This window comes from Armigeres subalbatus, chromosome 2 (assembly GCF_024139115.2).
Source record: "Armigeres subalbatus isolate Guangzhou_Male chromosome 2, GZ_Asu_2, whole genome shotgun sequence".
In the NCBI taxonomy this organism is placed as follows: domain Eukaryota; kingdom Metazoa; phylum Arthropoda; class Insecta; order Diptera; family Culicidae; genus Armigeres; species Armigeres subalbatus.
In genome coordinates, this window is record NC_085140.1 from 58253225 (window position 1) to 58272606 (window position 19382).

Sequence of the window (19382 nt, forward strand, 5' to 3'; positions counted from 1 at the left end):
GCCGTTCCTCTCCAGTCAAATGGGTTCCTTTTGCCATTCATTGTAATATACTCACAGATTGTTTATCAAATTAACAATTAAAGAAAAATCCCAAAATAACACTGGAATTTCGAAGAAAGTTCGATTTATTATAGTGCAGGAAAACGTATATCTAGGTGTAAATGACGTTTGATTGTGATTTTTTTTAGATGCGGCTAATCGACTGTACTTAGTACTGTATACGTATAGTACTTAGCATACGAGAAAGGGAAAACTAAAATAAAAAATTGAATGTTGTCAAAATCGAATGTTGCCAAAACAGAATGTTGTCAAAATCGAACGGGGTCTGTAACAGTATTTCGTGACTTTTTTCGGCATTGATCGCCCTGGTTAGCAAAACAGCCGAAGCAATGCAGCCATTTTCCACTGAGGTTGTTTTTAACACGGAATTTTGGACTTACGCAGTTTTTTATGTTGAATATACGAATCTGCCAACAAGCTTTTTTGTATCTTTATTAAGGAGGCTTTCATCCCTAGGCTGGCTCGTTTCCGATAAGCCAACAAACTTTAACATGTTCATTAGGGTGCCAATGGAATGTATGGGAAAAAAACTTGTCATCGAATTTTAAAAAACGACATCTCTAACATGTTTCATTACCCCAAAATATGACCCCATGCAAAATTTGAGCTCAATCGGACATGATTTAGGGGTGCCTAAAATTCATCAAAGTTTTGAAATTTTTACCCATGATAATTTTTCCAAGGGACCTTTTGGAGCGAAAGGAAAAGTCGAAAATCGATTTTTTGTTTTTGATGCCAAATGACTTAAAAATGAATGAAACGTCGAGATCTGCCGTAATTTAAAACAAAAATTGAGAAAAATCGATTTTTACTCTTAGAACATTTTTGGGACTTGAAATTTGTTTTTTTAAATAACATCAGATCTCGACGATTCATGCATTTTTAAGTCATTTGGCATCAAAAACAAAAATTCGATTTCGACTTTTTCTCTGAAAAATTTTCATGGGTAAAAATTTCCCCAAAATTAAGCACTCACGTATATGGAGACGCATGGTGCATTGCACTATGGTGCCTCCCAATACAAACAGACGGACTTAAATATTTTCTTAATTTTTTCGAACTTATAAGATGTTTTTGATGTTAACATAACAGGGAAATGTCGTTAAGCAACAATCTCAGTTTCGCGAATAACTTTTGAAAAGAGCCTTATATTATGACCCTTTGACATTGAATTTTTAATCCCAAAATATCAAGAATTATAGTAGAATATTGAAATTTGTGTTGCTATGCTGCACACTAAGGAAAACAAAAGACAAGTTTTGGTACAGACGCATTTTTTTTTTCAAATCACGTTTTCTCATAAGTTATCGCACAAGTTTGCGCAAGATTTCCCGTGGGAATCTGAAAGTACACATCCCAAATATAATCAACAACTAATGAACATAAAATCCTTCATGATATCATGATTTTTGTTAGCACGATATGAAAATTCTTTTAATTATCTTTACAATGCCATATATAATTCTTGGTATCGTATCAACTTTGATAACTAACATCTCAAAACTTTAACTCGTAGGAACTTGAAATGTTGCGGTTTTCATATCTTATTTTCTTATTATTCTCCTATTAATTTCCGCCTAAATCACCATAATACAGCGGTAGTAAAGTTCACAGCACGAAGTACCAAGTAGGGATACAGACTAGAGGCGTCCAGGAATCGTCGAAGCCGTTAGTCATGATTTTGCTCGGCGGCAACGCACTGTGGCTAAAGTCGTGTATTTAATAATACCTTTATTATGCGATTCAGCCCAATGGTGTCATCGATACATTTTATCAGTAAACTAATTCGCTTCTTTGGATGTATTATTCAGCTTAATGAAAAATCCCCATAAAAGTTAGATGAAAATTTTCAATTTTGATTTACATTTGCAACATACAAGGCTTATGTCGTCTCGAATGTTCTCTTGAAAATATTTGTCGACGATGCTAAGTTTGTATTTTGATTACTTTATTTCTTTTTATGCCAACTAGATTTAACATGTTCATCATATAAGCACTCGCGCATGTGGAGACGCATGGTGCATTGGTTCTTCTTGAGACTAAACATTTTATGCACAAATTAAAGGTTTATAATACCGGCATACCAGTGAGAGCCATTTGCATCAAGCTACGATCAAAAGCAACCTGAGATAAAGGTCTAACGAAAGTTTTACAGGAGTAATGACAAAATGCGGAAAATTGATTTCTGCTTCGGATAGTAGGAAATGGTTTTTAATTAAACATACCTAGGTAATGTAAGCTTACATTCGCTTACACCTCGACAGTTCAGGTATTAAATTAAAGCCAATTACTTGTATTCTTTAATTTTATTTATTTGTCGTCAATTAAGCTTGTCGACCGTATTTTTACATTGAGTGTATAAAATACTAAATTACACGTTTTGGTTATACGCATGTCATTAAAATAATTGTACATACAATAAAATTTTTCTTCTGTCGATAACCAGACGATTACAAAAATAGTGTTTTAATTTTGGTTTGGGCCATCTAAAGTCAAAAGCATCGCAATGTTTATTATATATAGCCATCATTTGGTTCGAGGGACAGTACTTTGTGAAATTTGTTTGATGAACATTTGTCGAAAATAATTTATTTATTTATCATCAGACTAAGGCCGGAGTGGCCTGTGCTGCACATAAAAGACTTCTCCATTCAGCTCGGTTCATGGCTGCACTTCGCCAACCACGCAGTCTGCGGAGGGTCCGCAAGTCGTCCTCCACCTGATCGATCCACCTTGCCCGCTGTGCACCTCGCCTTCTTGTTCCCGTCGGATCGTTGTCGAGAACCATTTTCACCGGATTACTGTCCGACATTCTGGCTACGTGCCCGGCCCACCGCAGTCTTCCGATTTTCGCGGTGTGAACGATGGATGGTTCTCCCAACAGCTGATGCAACTCGTGGTTCATTCGCCTCCTCCACGTACCGTCCGCCATCTGCAACCCACCATAGATGGTACGCAACACTTTCCTTTCGAAAACTCCCAGTGCGCGTTGGTCCTCCACGAGCATCGTCCAGGTCTCGTGTCCGTAGAGAACTACCGGTTTTATAAGCGTTTTGTAGATAGTCAGTTTGGTACGGCGGCGAACTCTATTCGATCGAAGCGTCTTGCGGAGTCCAAAGTACGTACGATTTCCAGCCACTATGCGTCTCCGAATTTCTCTGCTGGTATCGTTATCGGCGGTCACCAGTGAGCCCAAGTACACGAATTCTTCAACCACCTCGATTTCGTCACCACCGATATAAACTCGTGGTGGGTGGCTCACATTGACCTCTCTTGAGCCTCTTCCTATCATGTACTTCGTCTTAGACGTGTTGATGACTAGTCCAATCCGTTTAGCTTCGCTTTTCAGTCTGATGTAGGCTTCCTCCATCCTCTCAAAGTTACGTGCCATGATATCAATGTCGTCGGCGAAACCAAATAACTGGACGGACTTCGTGAAAATCGTACCACTCGTGTCAATCCCTGCCCTTCGTATTACTCCCTCCAAAGCGATGTTGAATAGCAGACACGAAAGACCATCACCTTGCCGTAACCCTCTGCGGGTTTCGAAGGGACTCGAGAATGCCCCTGAAACTCGAACTACGCACATCACCCGATCCATCGTCGCCTTGATCAACCGTATCAGTTTATCCGGAAATCCGTTTTCGTGCATTAGCTGCCATAGCTGGTCCCGATCGATTGTATCATATGCGGCTTTGAAGTCGATAAATAGATGATGTGTGGGCACGTTGTATTCGCGGCATTTCTGCAATACCTGACGTATGGCGAACACCTGGTCTGTGGTAGAGCGTTCACCCATAAATCCCGCCTGGTACTGCCCCACGAACTCTCTTGCAATTGGTGTTAGTCGACGGCATAAAATTTGAGAGAGTACCTTGTAGGCGGCGTTCAGCAATGTGATTGCGCGGTAGTTGCTACAATCCAGCTTATCGCCCTTTTTGTAGATGGGACACACGACACCTTCCATCCACTCCTGCGGCAGAACCTCATCCTCCCAAACCTTGGTAATCACCCAATGCAGCGCTCTAGCCAGTGCTTCACCGCCGTGTTTAAACAGCTCTCCTGGTAGTTGGTCAACTCCAGGGGCTTTGTTGTTTTTCAGCCGGCCGATCTCCTCCTGGATTTCCTGGAGATTCGGAGCCGGAAGTCGCATGTCCTGCGCGCGTGCTCCTAGGTTCATTACCATACCGCCACCGTTGTCTGCCATATCGCCATTCAGGTGCTCTTCGTAGTGCTGCTGCCACCTTTGGATCACCTCACGCTCGTTCGTAAGAAGGTTCCCGTTTATGTCCTTACACATATCGGGCTGTGGCACGTGGCCCTTACGTGAACGGTTCAACTTCTCATAGAACTTTCGTGCGTTATTAGCGCGGTACAGTTCCTCCGTCTCTTCACGGTCTCGATCTTCCTGCTGGCGCTTTTTCCTCCGGAAAATCGAGTTTTGTCTGTTCCGCGCCCGTTTGTATCGTGCCTCGTTCAAAATAAGTCGTCGAAAATAAGTTATTTATAAATAATGCCATTATTCCAAATTCACACCTATTACCAAAAGTATGGATATGAATGAACATACAACGAGCTTCGTTGACGGCAAAGTAAAAATAATTCAACTTAATTTTCAAAGTGCATATAATAAAACATGTTTCTGAACTGATCAGGTTAAAATGCGTAATTCCAGATGGAAACTAAACAATGCTGCCATATTATAAAATTCTCACGTTTCAATTGTATATGGTTCACGGAAGTGCTAACAAAATCTGCCGAGGAAATTCTTTTATCAAAATTGTACTTTGTTTTGCGTATGAAATTATCTGCCACAGGTATCTAAAATTTTCTAGAACATGCAAAAAATGTAGAAATGAAAATGAAAAATATATGATGAAAAACCCATTTTCAAGGGGGTTGTCGGCATAAAACGTAACAAATCTGCAAAACTAAATTCTTTCGTTAAATTTCCAGTATTTTAAAGGTTGATTTCAACTAATTACGTCGTGTATTTGAGTATTTTATGAATGTATCGTGCAGAGCTTGTTATTTGATTTTTTTTTAATTTCTTCTCCTTTTGGCAGTAATGGAAAATTCTGCTCAATAAATAGTCAACTTTGCAGTTGTTTTGAATTTAAAGTATATAAACTCATTTATCTCAAATATAAAAATAAGTAAATAAACGTCACAATCTGTTGGTATATTATACTATTAGTTAATCATAAACCTGCATATTCTCACCCCTACAGGAATGCCCCAAGCTAATCTACCCATACGGAGCAGTGTTCGCGGTTGAGCTGGGAACGCTAATATTGCGGGATGTCTACTTGCTGGTGGCTGGAAAGGACTGGGACGAGATGGTTTTCATCAATATCAGCGTCGTATTGTTATTATGTGAGTGAACTTTCGCTTTATGTTATTTATCCTACAACTCTACTGTATAAAAATAGGTCATGTGTACCATACCATCGTTGGTATAAATTGCATTACGACATTGATGGTTGAGTTAGATCGATTATTGAACTCACAAGCTGAAATACTAAGCAACCAGACAAATAAGTTTACCTTTTTAGCTCTGAGGACACAACAATTAGGAGAATCATACTATTATTTCAACGATTTTCAGAAACTTGTGAATCTAACGATCAACCGTAAATTCATTCCAATCGATTGCACGCCCGTCGAATTGCAGCATCTCCACCTTTCTCAGTGGAATCAACTATGAAGGCGAAATTTGTTTGTAGAAATGGCTACTGTGAACTGGTTGGTATACTGTTGTAATAAAAAGCAACTGACGTACTGAAACGGATCGATTTCATGCGTCATTTCTCGTTCGCACACTGTCGTTGCACTTCTCGAGCAGACTGGCCCATTCGGTGCGGTAGCTGCCAAATGTTCATGTTTTCTTACAAATCCAATCAAAACCCGATGCGTTCAACCGTTCCATTTCGGGTTTTGTTTTTAGCTTTGCTCGGTTGAATGAATTTGTTGGCAATTATGTTGCTTTTTTCTATTCGACCGTTTTGTTGTTTTGCTCCGGCAGATATAAAATAATTGTTGCAATTAAATTGCTGCCGAACAGTTTCAGCGAAGGAGTATTGCAAAAGGATGAGATATAAAATATGTATATGCTAATGGTCAAGGTCAATCCGAAAAGTATCTACGTGCTTACATAACTTTTCTCATTCAATTAATTTATTTTATTAATTGTAGATGCACGTCTGTTTATTTTGTGTAAGTCGCCATCTTCAGATGAAAACGATCAGGGCACATTGTTTGAAGATACATTTTATAAAAAAGCATATCAACTGCTCCTCGTAATATTTCAGATAATGGTGTATAATGATGATTAGTTGGATCAGGATTTTCATGATCTGTTCTTATATTGTGTCCTAGTCGTTCGAGTTATATTCTGAATTAATCATATTTTTTAAACATGATTATCTGCTTACTGGAAAGAATACAAGATACCAGTTTATGCAATGTCAAATAAAGAAATACATACATAAATTTAGCTGTGGAATGTCCCTTATAAACAATTAGATAAAATTCGTAGTGCTGTAATTGTAAATAACGAAAAGAATTCCCTCAAACACAGTATTGACCAGACCTTATCACGGTTTTGATCCGATTTTGTTACCCTACAAAAAAATCGAAGTTTTACTCTTTCTAGTAAATAATACTGCAAACAACAAAGATTTTGCTAAAATAACTTTCATCATCTGTGATTTATTATGAATCATTCCTAAGTGTTTTTTTGCATTGTTCAAAATGCATTGCCACCACCGCCGTAAAAAAATATCAGCGCGCCGCCGTGTGATATTTGACCCCGCCGCACTAGTTTGTACCACGCCGACGGGATTGTTACTGTCAAGTTAAAGTCTAGCTCCTGTTGGAATACATATTTTCAGCCAAGTTAAATTGAACAATCATCAAGCATTTATTCTCATTTTCAGTAAACACCCAACTAGACCCAAGAAAATGAAAGTTGATGAAGGGATTATTTTATTAAAAATAGGATTTTTCAGCTAAAAACCCAGAATAATTCACCTAGCGATGATGGTACCTTTCTCGTGTATTATGAAACAAGAAACCCAGATCAATCCACCTAGCGTTGGTGGTGCCTTGCTCGCGCATTAAAATAATAAGAAAAACACATAAGAGAGGTCGAAATAGCACTTCAGGGGGATAGATTTTACTTTTTCCATCAATTCCATATGCATTTGCGGTCATTTGAAAGCATTGCTGCAATCTTTGAAAAAAAATTTTTTTTCGTTTTTGTTGTTTTTTTTTTTGGCAGAAAAACAATGTTTTTTTTAATAACTTTGGAACGCAATGACCAATTTTCAATAGGAAACAACTAGACTGCAATCCGCGTCGACTGCAACTTGTGCAACTGCAATGCGAGCAAATCGAATAATGCTAAGTACCAAAAAGTGTGTCTCACATTTTTGTACACACACACACACACATATACAGACATCACCTCAATTCGTCGAACTGAGTCGATTGGTATATAACACTATGGGTCTCCGAGCCTTCTATCAAAAGTTCGGTTTTGGAGTGATCCTATAGCCTTTACGTATACTTTGTATACGAGAAAGGCAAAAAGCTCATAAGAGAGGTCAAAATTGCACTTTAGGGAGATAGATTCAGTTATTTCCATCAATTCACATTTATTTGCGTTCATTTGCATTCAAATGCATTGCAGCAGTTTTTAAAAAAAAAATCGTTTTTAATTTTTTTTCCAAGGGGGGGGGGGAGGGCTAGGGGGTCGGAGAAAAATGAAAAAAAAAAACAACGCTTTTTAAATAACTCCGGAACGCAATGGCCTCAATTTTCAATAGCAAAAAAAAAGGAAGGATTCCACGTCGAATGCCACGTGTTGCAAACAAATCGGATGAGGCTAAGTACAAAAAAGTGTGTCTCACATTTTTTCTGTACACACACACACATACATATATACATACATACAGAAATCACCTCAATTTGTTGAGCTGATTCGATTGGTATAAAACACTATGGGTCTCCGAGCCTTCTATAAAAAGTTAGGTTTTGGAGTGATCCCATAGTCTTTACGTATACTTAATATACGCGAAAGGCAAAAAGTTACTTATTCAGCCTGAATTGGGTCCTAAAGCCCTACCTCGTTTATGGTTGCAAACGATAGTGCAAGGTCAAGAATACTTGTACCGTTGTTATAAAAATACTGGTGAAATTCTAAATCAGTAAAAATAATATTTTTGTGTTTAAGACATTTTAAGGCAAATTTTGGGCTGTGCAACATTTCAGAACGAATGAACCATCAGCCCAAAACGTCAGCCCCATATTCTTCTTCTTCTTATTGGCATTACATCCCCACACTGGGACAGAGCCGCCTCGCAGCTTAGTGTTCATCAAGCACTTCCACAGTTATTAACTGCGAGGTTTCTAAGCCAAGTTACCATTTTTGCATTCGTATATCATGAGGCTAACACGATGATACTTTTATGCCCAGGGAAGTCGAGACAATTTCCAATCCGAAAATTGTCTAGACCGGCACCGGGAATCGAACCCAGCCACCCTCAGCATGGTCTTGCTTTGTAGCCGCGCGTCTTACCGCACGGCTAAGGAGGGTCCCATATATTAACTGTCAAAGGTTGAGTCAAGTGCCCTGCGGTGTTTTGCTAGTGCGTTTGAATCCGTACGTCAAACAAGACCGAAAATGTCGAGGAAGCATTTTTCATCGGTTCGGCACCTTATCTCAAAGCTTCATCCCATCAAAAACAAAACAATGAAAAGGAATTTGACTCGTCATAAGACCTAACTGTTGAGGTCGAAATACGTATCTGTCAAGATACAATTAAGTGGTGGAATTCAATGGGATTGTATAAACTCGTCTTATGACAAGTGAAGACATTCCACTAAAAAGCTCAAATAATTTTCTTAAGAAATTTGATTTGTTTCTTGTTTTTGTGATTTTTTTCAGCAGTGAGCACGCATGTTACCAAAAAGAAGCGAAGCGATTTGTGCTGTATTTATTTGTTTTGCGATGAGATGAATATATGTTCACTGATATGGAAACCGGTGCCGTTCCCTTACTACTTAGAGTTACTTAGAGAAACGCAATAAAGCTTCTGTTTAATGAACATTTTTTACTTTTCGTCTAATTAACTTCATTTATCATTGTACGCCATTATTATCTGGAAAAGTTCTATCCTAAGAAATGGTGTAAGCGAGGTGATAATACCTCCTTTCTATTAACATAGGGCAGCGGTTCTCAACCTGGGGTACCTTTGCTCTGGGGGTACCTTGAACAAAAATACGTAATGGCGGTTGTTGTATTAATATTGCATAAAAATTTTTTGCCAAGAACTTATTTCGAGTAGGCGTAACGACCGATGTTCTCTTCATTTAGTCTATTCCGTTAACTTGACTTAACGCTACTAATTAGAACGGAATCTATACTTTCTGCGCGACGTTAGGCATAAGTACGTTTTAGGCCCTTTTCATGTCATGAACAAACTGGACTTCGTGGTACGATTGGTGAAGTGAAAATGGATTTTCAAACAAACCTATAGGTTATAAGAAACACTGAAAACAGGTTAAGTGCCTAAACATACATCGCCTTCTTCGGCTATAAAACTAGTTTTTCGGCTTGAATTGTTTGTTGTGTAGTTTTGATGATAAATTTGCTTATGGCAGGATCGATCAGTGATGAAAAACTGCTAACGAAAGACTAAAAGACGAAAGGACGTGGGAACTGAAATAAATTTAGGATTAAGTGGCACTTTTATTGAAACTGGCATACTAAAAAAAGTTATTATGTACATGTACAATTACACATAATAAGCATGTTGACTAATTCATAATGCATACTTCGTAATGATCAAGAACTAGTCCTGGCAATATTAAACAGAAGTGTAACACTGATGCTCTTTAAAATTGAAACGTCGCGATCGTGGGATGGGAGTCTATCATTTTCTAACGCTTCATACAGATTGGAAAGCTAAGAAGAGGTTGCAAAATACAAAAAAAAAACTTTACGTAATTAGCCTACCGCATAAAAGAAGCCTTGGTGTAAAAAGTAGTTACACTCATTTTTTGTCTCATAAAATGCTAACGGCACCGACTGATACAGAACCCAGGCACACTGGAATGAGAAGCAGGAATGCTTGCGAGTCAACCACCAGCGCGCCGTTTTTCAATCATTTGAAATCATTATTTCATAGCTCCAGCATCAGAATTTCCAAATTCTTTCAGCTACATCGATTTATGAATGAAAAATAATATAAGCACTCCATATTATGCATAGGCATTCTAGACTTCTCTAGGCATGCAAAATGACTAGCCCAAATCGGGGCTCGTCTCGATCCCAGCATGATCTGCTTTGCAGCAATTCGAATTTTCGCTGAGCCATGATGCATATCGCATTATTATGATTTTACTTAATATCGAAACATTCTTAATTTTCAAAAGTCTCATCAAAATTCTAGACCAACATTTGAAAAGGGCGTAACAGCCAAAAATTATTCCTTCTGATTCTTTGTCTACTTATAAAGCTATGTATGTAGACGAAGGATTAGAAGGAATAAATTTTGGCTGTTACGCCCTTTTCAAATGTTGGTCTAGAATTCAAATTAGGAGACAAATTTTAATCTGAGAAAAAAAATCGAATTTCTCAGAAACGGACACCTAGTACATAATGTCCTTTTTAAAATTATGAACAGATTTCCAAAGTTTCACTCGGAATCCCATATTCTCAAAATATTTTCTGAAACTAATGAAAATATCAGAATCCTGAAAATTCTTTTTTTTTCACGTTGGCATCACATTCTCCCCCGAGCCATTATTGTCTCATAGCAGCTTAGTGTTCATTAGGCACTTCAATGATAAATATCTGCGTGGCTATTATTTCTGCATTCATATATCTTGAGGCTGACACGATGGAACTCTGATGGCCAAGAAAGCTATGAAAATTTCCTAAACCAAATCGAATGCAGCGTCCTTCATCATGGTCTTGAACCAGGAAATTTTCAGGAACTATTTCATTGTTTGAAAACACTTTTATTTTTCTGTTGACATGCTACCCTTCGAAAGACAAGATCCAAATTTTAAATGCTGTGTAATGTATATAAATCCTTAATGTTTCTTTGGAAACCCAAAAATTTAATCGTACTGAATGATATCAGAGGTGAACCAGCCTAGGGCTGCAAGCCTATTTAATAAAAAAAAAAAAACATAACCACCTAGTGGTGTTTGTGCCTTCCTCGTGCATTATTTATGGCTCCACCCCACTACCCCGAATGCCAGTACCCCGAATGTTATTACCCCGAAGGCCACTACTCCGAATGGTACAGTACCCCGAAAATCATCACCCCGAATGGGACACTACCCCGAAATCCATTACCCCGAAAGGCAATTACCCCGAAAACATTTAGAATCTGTAGTATTCTATTATTATGTTTAACACCAACAGATATCGATGAATCGCAACAGTTTTTTATCCAACAAGTTTAACCAACAGTTTTGATTTTTCTTCTAATTAGCTTTAACTGTCATTCCTGTCATTATGACCTGGAAAAGTACTATTCTACGAAAGCGGAGATGAGCCAGCCAAGGGCTAAAAGCCTCTTTAATAAAGATATAAAAAAACTGTTCTACGAAATGGAGTAAGAGATCCTTTTTTCAACAGAACGCGTTTTCCCGGTATAAGGCGAACAGAGGAGATGATGCCTTCTTTAAATGAAAGAGTTTTCCCGGTATAAGGCATACATGGTAAATATGACATTTTTTTAAATGAACGCGTTTGCCCGGTATAAGGCAGACAGAGGAGAGGATGCCTTCTTTAAATGGACGTTTTTGCCCGGTATAAGGCACATAGAGGAAATAATGCCTTGTTTAAATGAACGCGTTTTCCCGGTATAAGGCAGCCAGAGGCAGGCTTGGCATTTACTCGCACAATGAGCTCAATGGGCAAAAAAAAAGTTCATCAAAAATGAGCAACAAAACATCACGGATATGATCAAAACATAAAAAAAGATGCTCTTCGTTTTATGAAAAATGAGGAGCGGCTCTCTTTGAGAGAAACCGTTTGTCTCAATGTGCCTTTTTGAGGAGCATCATTTTTGTTGTTCTTTCCAACTGAACGTACAGAGAAATGAAAGCACACTTCTGTTATACCATCGCTACCCGCACAACAGCCTCACACATTCGCACCTTTATGAGACAAGCATAAGAATAGGGACCGTTCTATCACCATTCTATCTTTACATTAATTATTTACTGCTTCTAAGCAACAGGCAGCTTGATGTAGGCAATTCTACATTTATCAGGTTAGCACCTAAAATTTGGATTGCAAAGAGATTATTGACGAAATTATCTTATACCAGGCGAACCTGTCCGATCTCACTCGGGTTTTATTTTTGATCTGTCAATCATTTAGGATCTGTCTCATTTGGAGAATTAAACTGAAATAAAACTTAAAACTGACATTTCAATAATCATCAAATAACCCTGCTCGCAGAGCAAGATTACTTTTGACAGATATCGAATCATTTTGCATGGATGTCTTATTGGAATTGCTGGGTAGCACCAGCCATTCTTATGACTGGGTTATTTGCTTATTTTCGAACTGTCACTTTTAAGTTTAATTCTCCAAATGAGACAGAGCCTTAGTTGATTAATGCGTCGCACTTTAGATTTTAATTTTTTTTGCACTTTAGATTTTAATTTTTTTGCTTAATGGCTTTCTACAGAACTCATAAAGACAGTTCTCGTTGCATTGTGTGGAAGGCTTTTGTTGTTTCTCCGCTCTCGAGTTAGTTCGTCACATTTTTGACAGCTCGTTGGCTTTTAGTGACTAAAGTGTATAAATTTTCAAACCGATTTAACGCAGTCTAAAACTGGTGCAAATATAGCGGGCTTGGTAGTCATATGGCTACTGCTTCTGCCTCATACGCAGGAGGTCGTGGGTTCAATCCCAGGTCCGTTCCATTCTCCTACTTTGTATCTTTCTCTTTATTTCTCATGTTCTAGCAATCGCTAGAACTGGAAATGGACTTCCATACCGTTTCCATCTCTATTCCTATACCTTTAACTTGAGTGTTCTAACAGTAATCTGCTAGAATTGGAAATGAACTATAGAGCTCGTTTCCTACACCCAATTAGAAATTCCATCAGTTTCCTTCTCCTATCTATCACATTGGCAGCTCGTTAACCAAGACGGACCTCTGCCTCTCGAACCTAACCCAAAAATTCCAACAAATTCCGCATGAACTCGTGGCAAGTGCAGAGGTATATTCGGCTTGCAGTGGGCGAGTGATTGCATCATCATTTCCTCCCCCTTCCCTACATTGACTTGCATTCTGACGTGGCAGGCGCCAGTGTGACCTAACACATGAGATCACCAGTACTTGTACATTGAAGATGTGTGCTAGTCCCAAGCAAAACATCTGTTGGTTCCCTGTACAAGAACAGCTGATCTGGTCATAATGGAGTAGCAACTACGAGCAGTCAATCAAGCTCAAGCTAATAATGGCTTTCTACAGAACTCATAAAACCGTTGCATTTAGACAACGTCTCAACTTTTCCCAGCAAATTGTTCTATTTTTTCATATACATAAACACAGAAGAGCCCAAAACGATTCGACTGGTGAGTAAATCTTGCAAAACCGTTCGTAAGTTATAATGCCTCAAAGGAAAAGCAAACTCATTTATATATATATATATATATATATATATATATATATATATATATATATATATATATATATATATATATATATATATATATAGGTAGATAGATAGATGATGATTATGATTGAAGAAGGTGAAATTGGAAGGGCCAGGAAGCCCTTGTAGTGGCATAAAGGCACCAAGGCCTTCTTCAAAATATTGTGTAAACGCGTTAAAACGCGTGAGACCCTAAATCCGCATAAAAAGGAAGCCTCATATCAAATCGCAAGAAAAGCGACTGTTTTGACCGATTAATACAAGATTTGTTCGACTGCTTCAATTTTGAATGAAAACTATTAAGCTCTTTTAAGGGAATGTCTTCAACGTGTAAAAATTAAATGGAACAGTCCTAAACACGCATTATGACAGTGATTGAATTGTTTTCTTATCAAACACGATAAATACAATAACCTACTGGCTACCGTTAGATTAGCCAACTAACTATCATAAATTTATTCTCCACCACTAATTCCGTCCTTCGGAAAGAGGCTCAAAGATGCTCAATGAGCAAGTTTTTCCTCAACTCATTGAGTCAAACCATTTAGTTATCATTGAGAAATGAATATATTTCGGAGCTACCCGAAAAAGAGAGAAACGCAAAAGTATAAAAGAGAAGAGCAAAGATTCGTGTGTCGAGAGCAGTGAGCATTTTTTTTCTTCTCCTGATTCGCTCTGAGGAACATTCCATCCCTGGACAGAGGGGATGATGCCTTTTTTAAATGAACGCGTTTGCCCGGTATAAGGCAAACAGAGGAGATGGTGCCTTCTTTAAATGGACGTGTTTGCCCGGTATAAGGCAGACAGAGGATATGATACCTCCTTTAAACGTGCTTATACCGCGATAAGGCACACAGAGGAAATACTGCCTTTTCAAAAGTAACGCGTCTGCCCGATAGAAGGCGAACCGAGATGATGCCTTCTTTAAGGGAACGCAACTTCCCGAAGACAAACAAGATCTCCCATTCTCTCTCACTCTCATACACACACCCCCTTACTCACTCACTTCCTCTGTCTCACTATTACTCACTCACCCACTTTCATCCATTCACCCACTCTTACTCACTTAACCACTCTTACTCACTCATCCACTTTTACTCACTTATTTACTCTCAATCATTCGCTCTCTTTTTCTCGCTCACTCTTACTCACTCACTCTTACTCATTTACTATTACTCGCTCGCTCATTCACTCTTACTCGCTCACTCACACACTCACTCTTACTCAATCACTCACTCTTACTCACCCATTCACTTCGATTTTAAAATTTAGACCACGTTTCATCCAGAATCCGTTGCTTTTACTACAGCGACCAAAGAACAACTTCTATCTTGTTGCCCTAGTAGCCATGCTGACGTGGACCGCAATTGCCTCCAACTCTCTGCATTGTGCATGAAAACGTGCTGCATAATCTGCCCTTCAGGACTCTTGAAGAGTGCCATACGGAGTGGAACGGAATGTTACGGAGTAAGAATACTTAGTTCTATAATGCATTAAAACAGTTTCAGTTCCAATTATTGTTCATTCATATGAATTATGAAAAAACTTTTATTGAGTAACATTTTTTTCATTGAAATGAAGTATAAACTTGAAATAATGACTAATTCGGGGTACTGGCTCATTCGGGGTAGTGTCCCATTAGGGGTAGTGGCCTTCGGGGTAAGGGCATTATGGGTAATGGAATTATGGGTAGTGTCGTAGAGTCTTATTTATACTAAAAGACTAGAGTAAGATTTTATTAGCGTGTTTTTCTATAGAAATCGTATTTTGGCTATAAATTTTGGGTCCCACAGTTCGATCTGGCCAATTTTCAATAGGAAACAATGGTATTCCACGTCGAATGCAACTTGTTGCAAACAAATCGGATCAAAATAAGTTCCTAAGAGAGGAGTGAGTTTTATTTTACGCACATACATTCATATACGCACACACACATACAGACAGACATCATCCCAATTCGTCTAGTTGAGTCGATTGATGTATTACTCTATGGGTCTCCGGGCTTATATCACAAAATCGTCTTGGAAGTGAATATATAGCCTTTTCGTTACACCTTGGTGTACAAGAAAGGCAAAAAAGTATTAAATGATACTGTTTTATAGGAGCCATTTTAGCTTTTAGTTCTATTATTAGAAAACAAAATAGGGAGTACCTCAAGCTATACAAAGTTTTGAAGGGGTACCACATATGACAAAGGTTGAGAACCGGTGTTAGGTGTTTAGTGGAAATAAAGCCTTCTTTAAATGAACGGTAACGGTTTATTGCATACATAGGAGGTAATGGAGGCCTTCTTAAAATGAACGCATTTGCCCAGTATAAGGCAAACATAGGAGATAATGCCTTCTTAAGATGAATGCATTTGTCCAGTATAAGGTAAATAATGTCTTCTTTTAATGAACGCATTTCCCGTGTTTAGGGAAACACACGAGATGGTGCCTTCTTTAAATGAACGTATTTGCTCGGTTAAAGCGAACAGAATTGAAAATGCTTGCTATTAAAAACTCGTTTGCCCGGCATGAGGCGAACAGAAGAGATAACACCTCCTTTAAGGATCGCGTATAACGAAACTATGCCTGTTTCTTGCCATGGGAGGGACAAGCATATTCGACGAACAGATTGTCTCATTCTAGCCATACCCTTCTTGTCACAGTAAGGTGTATCGCCGGAAAACTTCAGAAGCAACTCTTCTACGCCTTTATTCTGTTTAAATACATGTTCGCAAGCCGTCTCAAGCCCAGTCGACGTGGGCTGAAATTTCCTCCAGCTCCCTGCATTGAGCATGAGAACGTGCTGCGAAATTCTCACCTCAGCTTTAACAGTCTTCAAAGGTAGCACATGATATGTAACGGGAGTTTTTGGAACTAGAACTATTCGTTCTATACTGTTTTCAAACAGTTCTAGTTTGATTAAACGAATCGCGAGTCCGACATGGTGAACCTTGTCACAGGACTATCGGATCGAAAAATAAGTACGGATCAACAATAAAAATCTCGTAAAAATTGTGTAATTTATTCGACTGGAGTCGCCCTGCTATTGAATAAATTGTAAAACAAGTAATAATCATTCACTACTTCTTCTTCTTTTCTTATTGGCATTACATCCCCACACTGGGACAGAGCCGCCTCGCAGCTTAGTGTTCATTAAGCACTTCCACAGTTAATAACTGAGAGGTTTCTAAGCCAAGTTACCATTTTTGCATTTGTATATCATGAGGCTAACACGATGATACTTTTATGCCCAGGGAAGTCAGGACAATTTCCAATCCGAAAACTGCCTAGACCGGCACCGAGAATCGAACCCAGCCACCCTCAGCATGGTCTTGCTTTGTAGCCGCGCGTCTTACCGCACGGCCAAGGAGGGCCCCACATGAATTCACATGAATTATAAATAAATTTCTATTAATAGATTTTTTTTTCGTTGAAATAAACTATAATCAGGACTGTTTCAGGGTACTGGATCATTCGGAATAGTGCCCCACTCGGGATGATGGCATTCGAGGTAAAGATTCATTCGGGGTAATGGCATTATGGGTAGTGTCATAGAGTCGAAATGGTTCCATCTTTCAAACATGAACACTAAGCTGCGAGGCGGCTCTGTCCCAGTGTGGGGATGTAATGCCAATAAGAAGAAGAAGAAGACACGGGAAGATATTTCCCTTCTTTGAAAGGGTGGATTTGCCCGGCAGAAGCCAGAGAGGATATAACTCCTTCTTTCAGTTCAAGCATTTGGAGCGCTCGGTTCAATGCAAAGGGAGATACACCCGATTCTGTTTTTGCACGGATTTTTTTTTACACGGGCGTGTAAAAATAATCCCATACAAATTTTTTGCAAAGTTGCTACGATTTAGCATGATTCGTCGAGAAATCATAAAACTTTTTTTACACGGATTTTCAAATTTTGAACTGAAATTTTTTTTACACGGAACGCATCCCCCGTGTAAAAAAAGAATCGGGTGTATGATTCTTTCTTAGAAACCGTTTGCTTGTAAAAGGGAGAAATGGGCACGTCCCAGTTTTATTACGTTTTCGACCCGATTTTGCACCTGTCCAGAATTCTGTAAGCATTTCCGACAAGAAATTATGGGTTCCGTTTAAGTTTTTTGCCTTCCTAAGGAATAAACTGATTCATGTTTTTTTGGAACAAATAAAAATTGAAAACAAGAAATTCCGATTTTGTCACGTTTCTTATTTGATCAGCCCAAAATTCACCAGGGGCGATAAAACGAAATATTTCATATTAAGCGAATGAATTTTAAAAATACGGTACTCTAAGTTCGCTCAAATCAACCATTCAACATTTGTTCCACTCATGAAGCAGCCTAAAAAGCAAAGTGCACTAACCGCAATTGCATCATTATCGAGATCCATATTTAACTACTTGCACATCACTTAACTGATCCGAAAAATGCTTTCTCCATCTCTTCACCACCCACAGTCATCATCCCGTACATTGCACTGAGCTTGCTGGCCCTGCTCAAACTGATCGAAGTGGATCCCATCATGCCGAAAAGTCGCTCCGACAACTTCGTGCGATTTGACAACACTCAAACCAACACGGAAGCATAGAGCGGTATCTGGAAAGTTTCGGATTTCGGTCGGCGCGAATTTCCAAAGGATGAGAGCTGCTTCCATCAACAACGTCGTCATTCCGACGATCATTCAAGGTACAACATCACAACACCAGTCGAGCATCACACGGACGGCCAGCATAGTCGACGATCGGTAAGTGACATATAAGAGGGCTTTGTTTCGGGATTTAGAGCTACTTTACCAGTCAATCAGTCTTTTGACTGAACCTATAAGTATGAAGACCACTTCTCAACCAAACTTTCACTTATAAATAATTTCCCCACGATTGATTTTAAACTCCTACTTTGACTAGGAAATAAAAACATAGTCTTACTCTAAATTATTTGGCGCTGCACTGCTAATAACAATAATGACTTTTTTTTAATAAATCAATAGATCTATCTGAAGATGTTGACCTAATTAGGCCTTAGTCTTTAGTCATTTAAGTGATGTCTCTGAATACAGTCTCATCGATTGAACAAAATATATGTTTTGTAATTTGATTGTTTTCTTATCTACCGCCATCGGGGGTGACAATGGGTCTGGAGGGTTAGAATAGGTCATCACTGTCACCGGCAGTCGGGAGGTCGTAGAGAAAAATCGTTTAAAAAGGTCTCTTGTATTTTATTCTCTTGCCTTCAGATATATTCAATCTATTCCATACACATTCTAAGAAGTTGAAACAGTGCCCCATTCTCACCCCCATTTGACCCACGGCAAATAAAATATTTTCAAGGTTCTAATAGCCAAAAACTACAAAAATAGAATTTTGCAAAATACACCCAATACAATCATTTGTCAATTACTCATTTCAGCTTAATATTGCACAATTGCTGAAGTAATAGCTTAAAAGCAAATTATTTGCCCATTTTATTCTAGTAACATACATTTGATCAAAATTGTTCATCGTCATTTTCATCATTCACGTTCAAAAATAGCTGCATGGTGAATGGCTCCTCTACTGAGCACCGAACGATGGTGGTTACTCGTATGCTAACACACATAATTGGGATCTTTACCATAGTTTACCTTTCTCGATGCTTTCCACCTTAATTAATT

At 38.6% G+C, this 19382-nt stretch overlaps 2 protein-coding genes across 4 annotated transcripts in view; one reads left to right on the plus strand and one right to left on the minus strand.

Moving 5' to 3' along the window:
* Positions 1–19382, minus strand: part of LOC134214431 (uncharacterized) — a 481597-nt gene that overhangs the window by 216191 nt on the left and 246024 nt on the right. The window lies entirely within an intron of this gene.
* The window catches only part of LOC134214429 (uncharacterized), a 29875-nt gene that overhangs the window by 9634 nt on the left and 859 nt on the right, over positions 1–19382 (plus strand). The window contains exons 3-4 of one of the 2 annotated variants that reach the window (XM_062693804.1): positions 5292–5436; positions 18190–18476. In XM_062693804.1, the coding sequence (XP_062549788.1) occupies positions 5292–5436; positions 18190–18320 (276 nt within the window). In that variant the 3' untranslated portion in view covers positions 18321–18476. The remainder of the gene's footprint in view (positions 1–5291; positions 5437–18189; positions 18477–19382) is intronic. The other variant, XM_062693805.1, reaches the window with a different exon arrangement.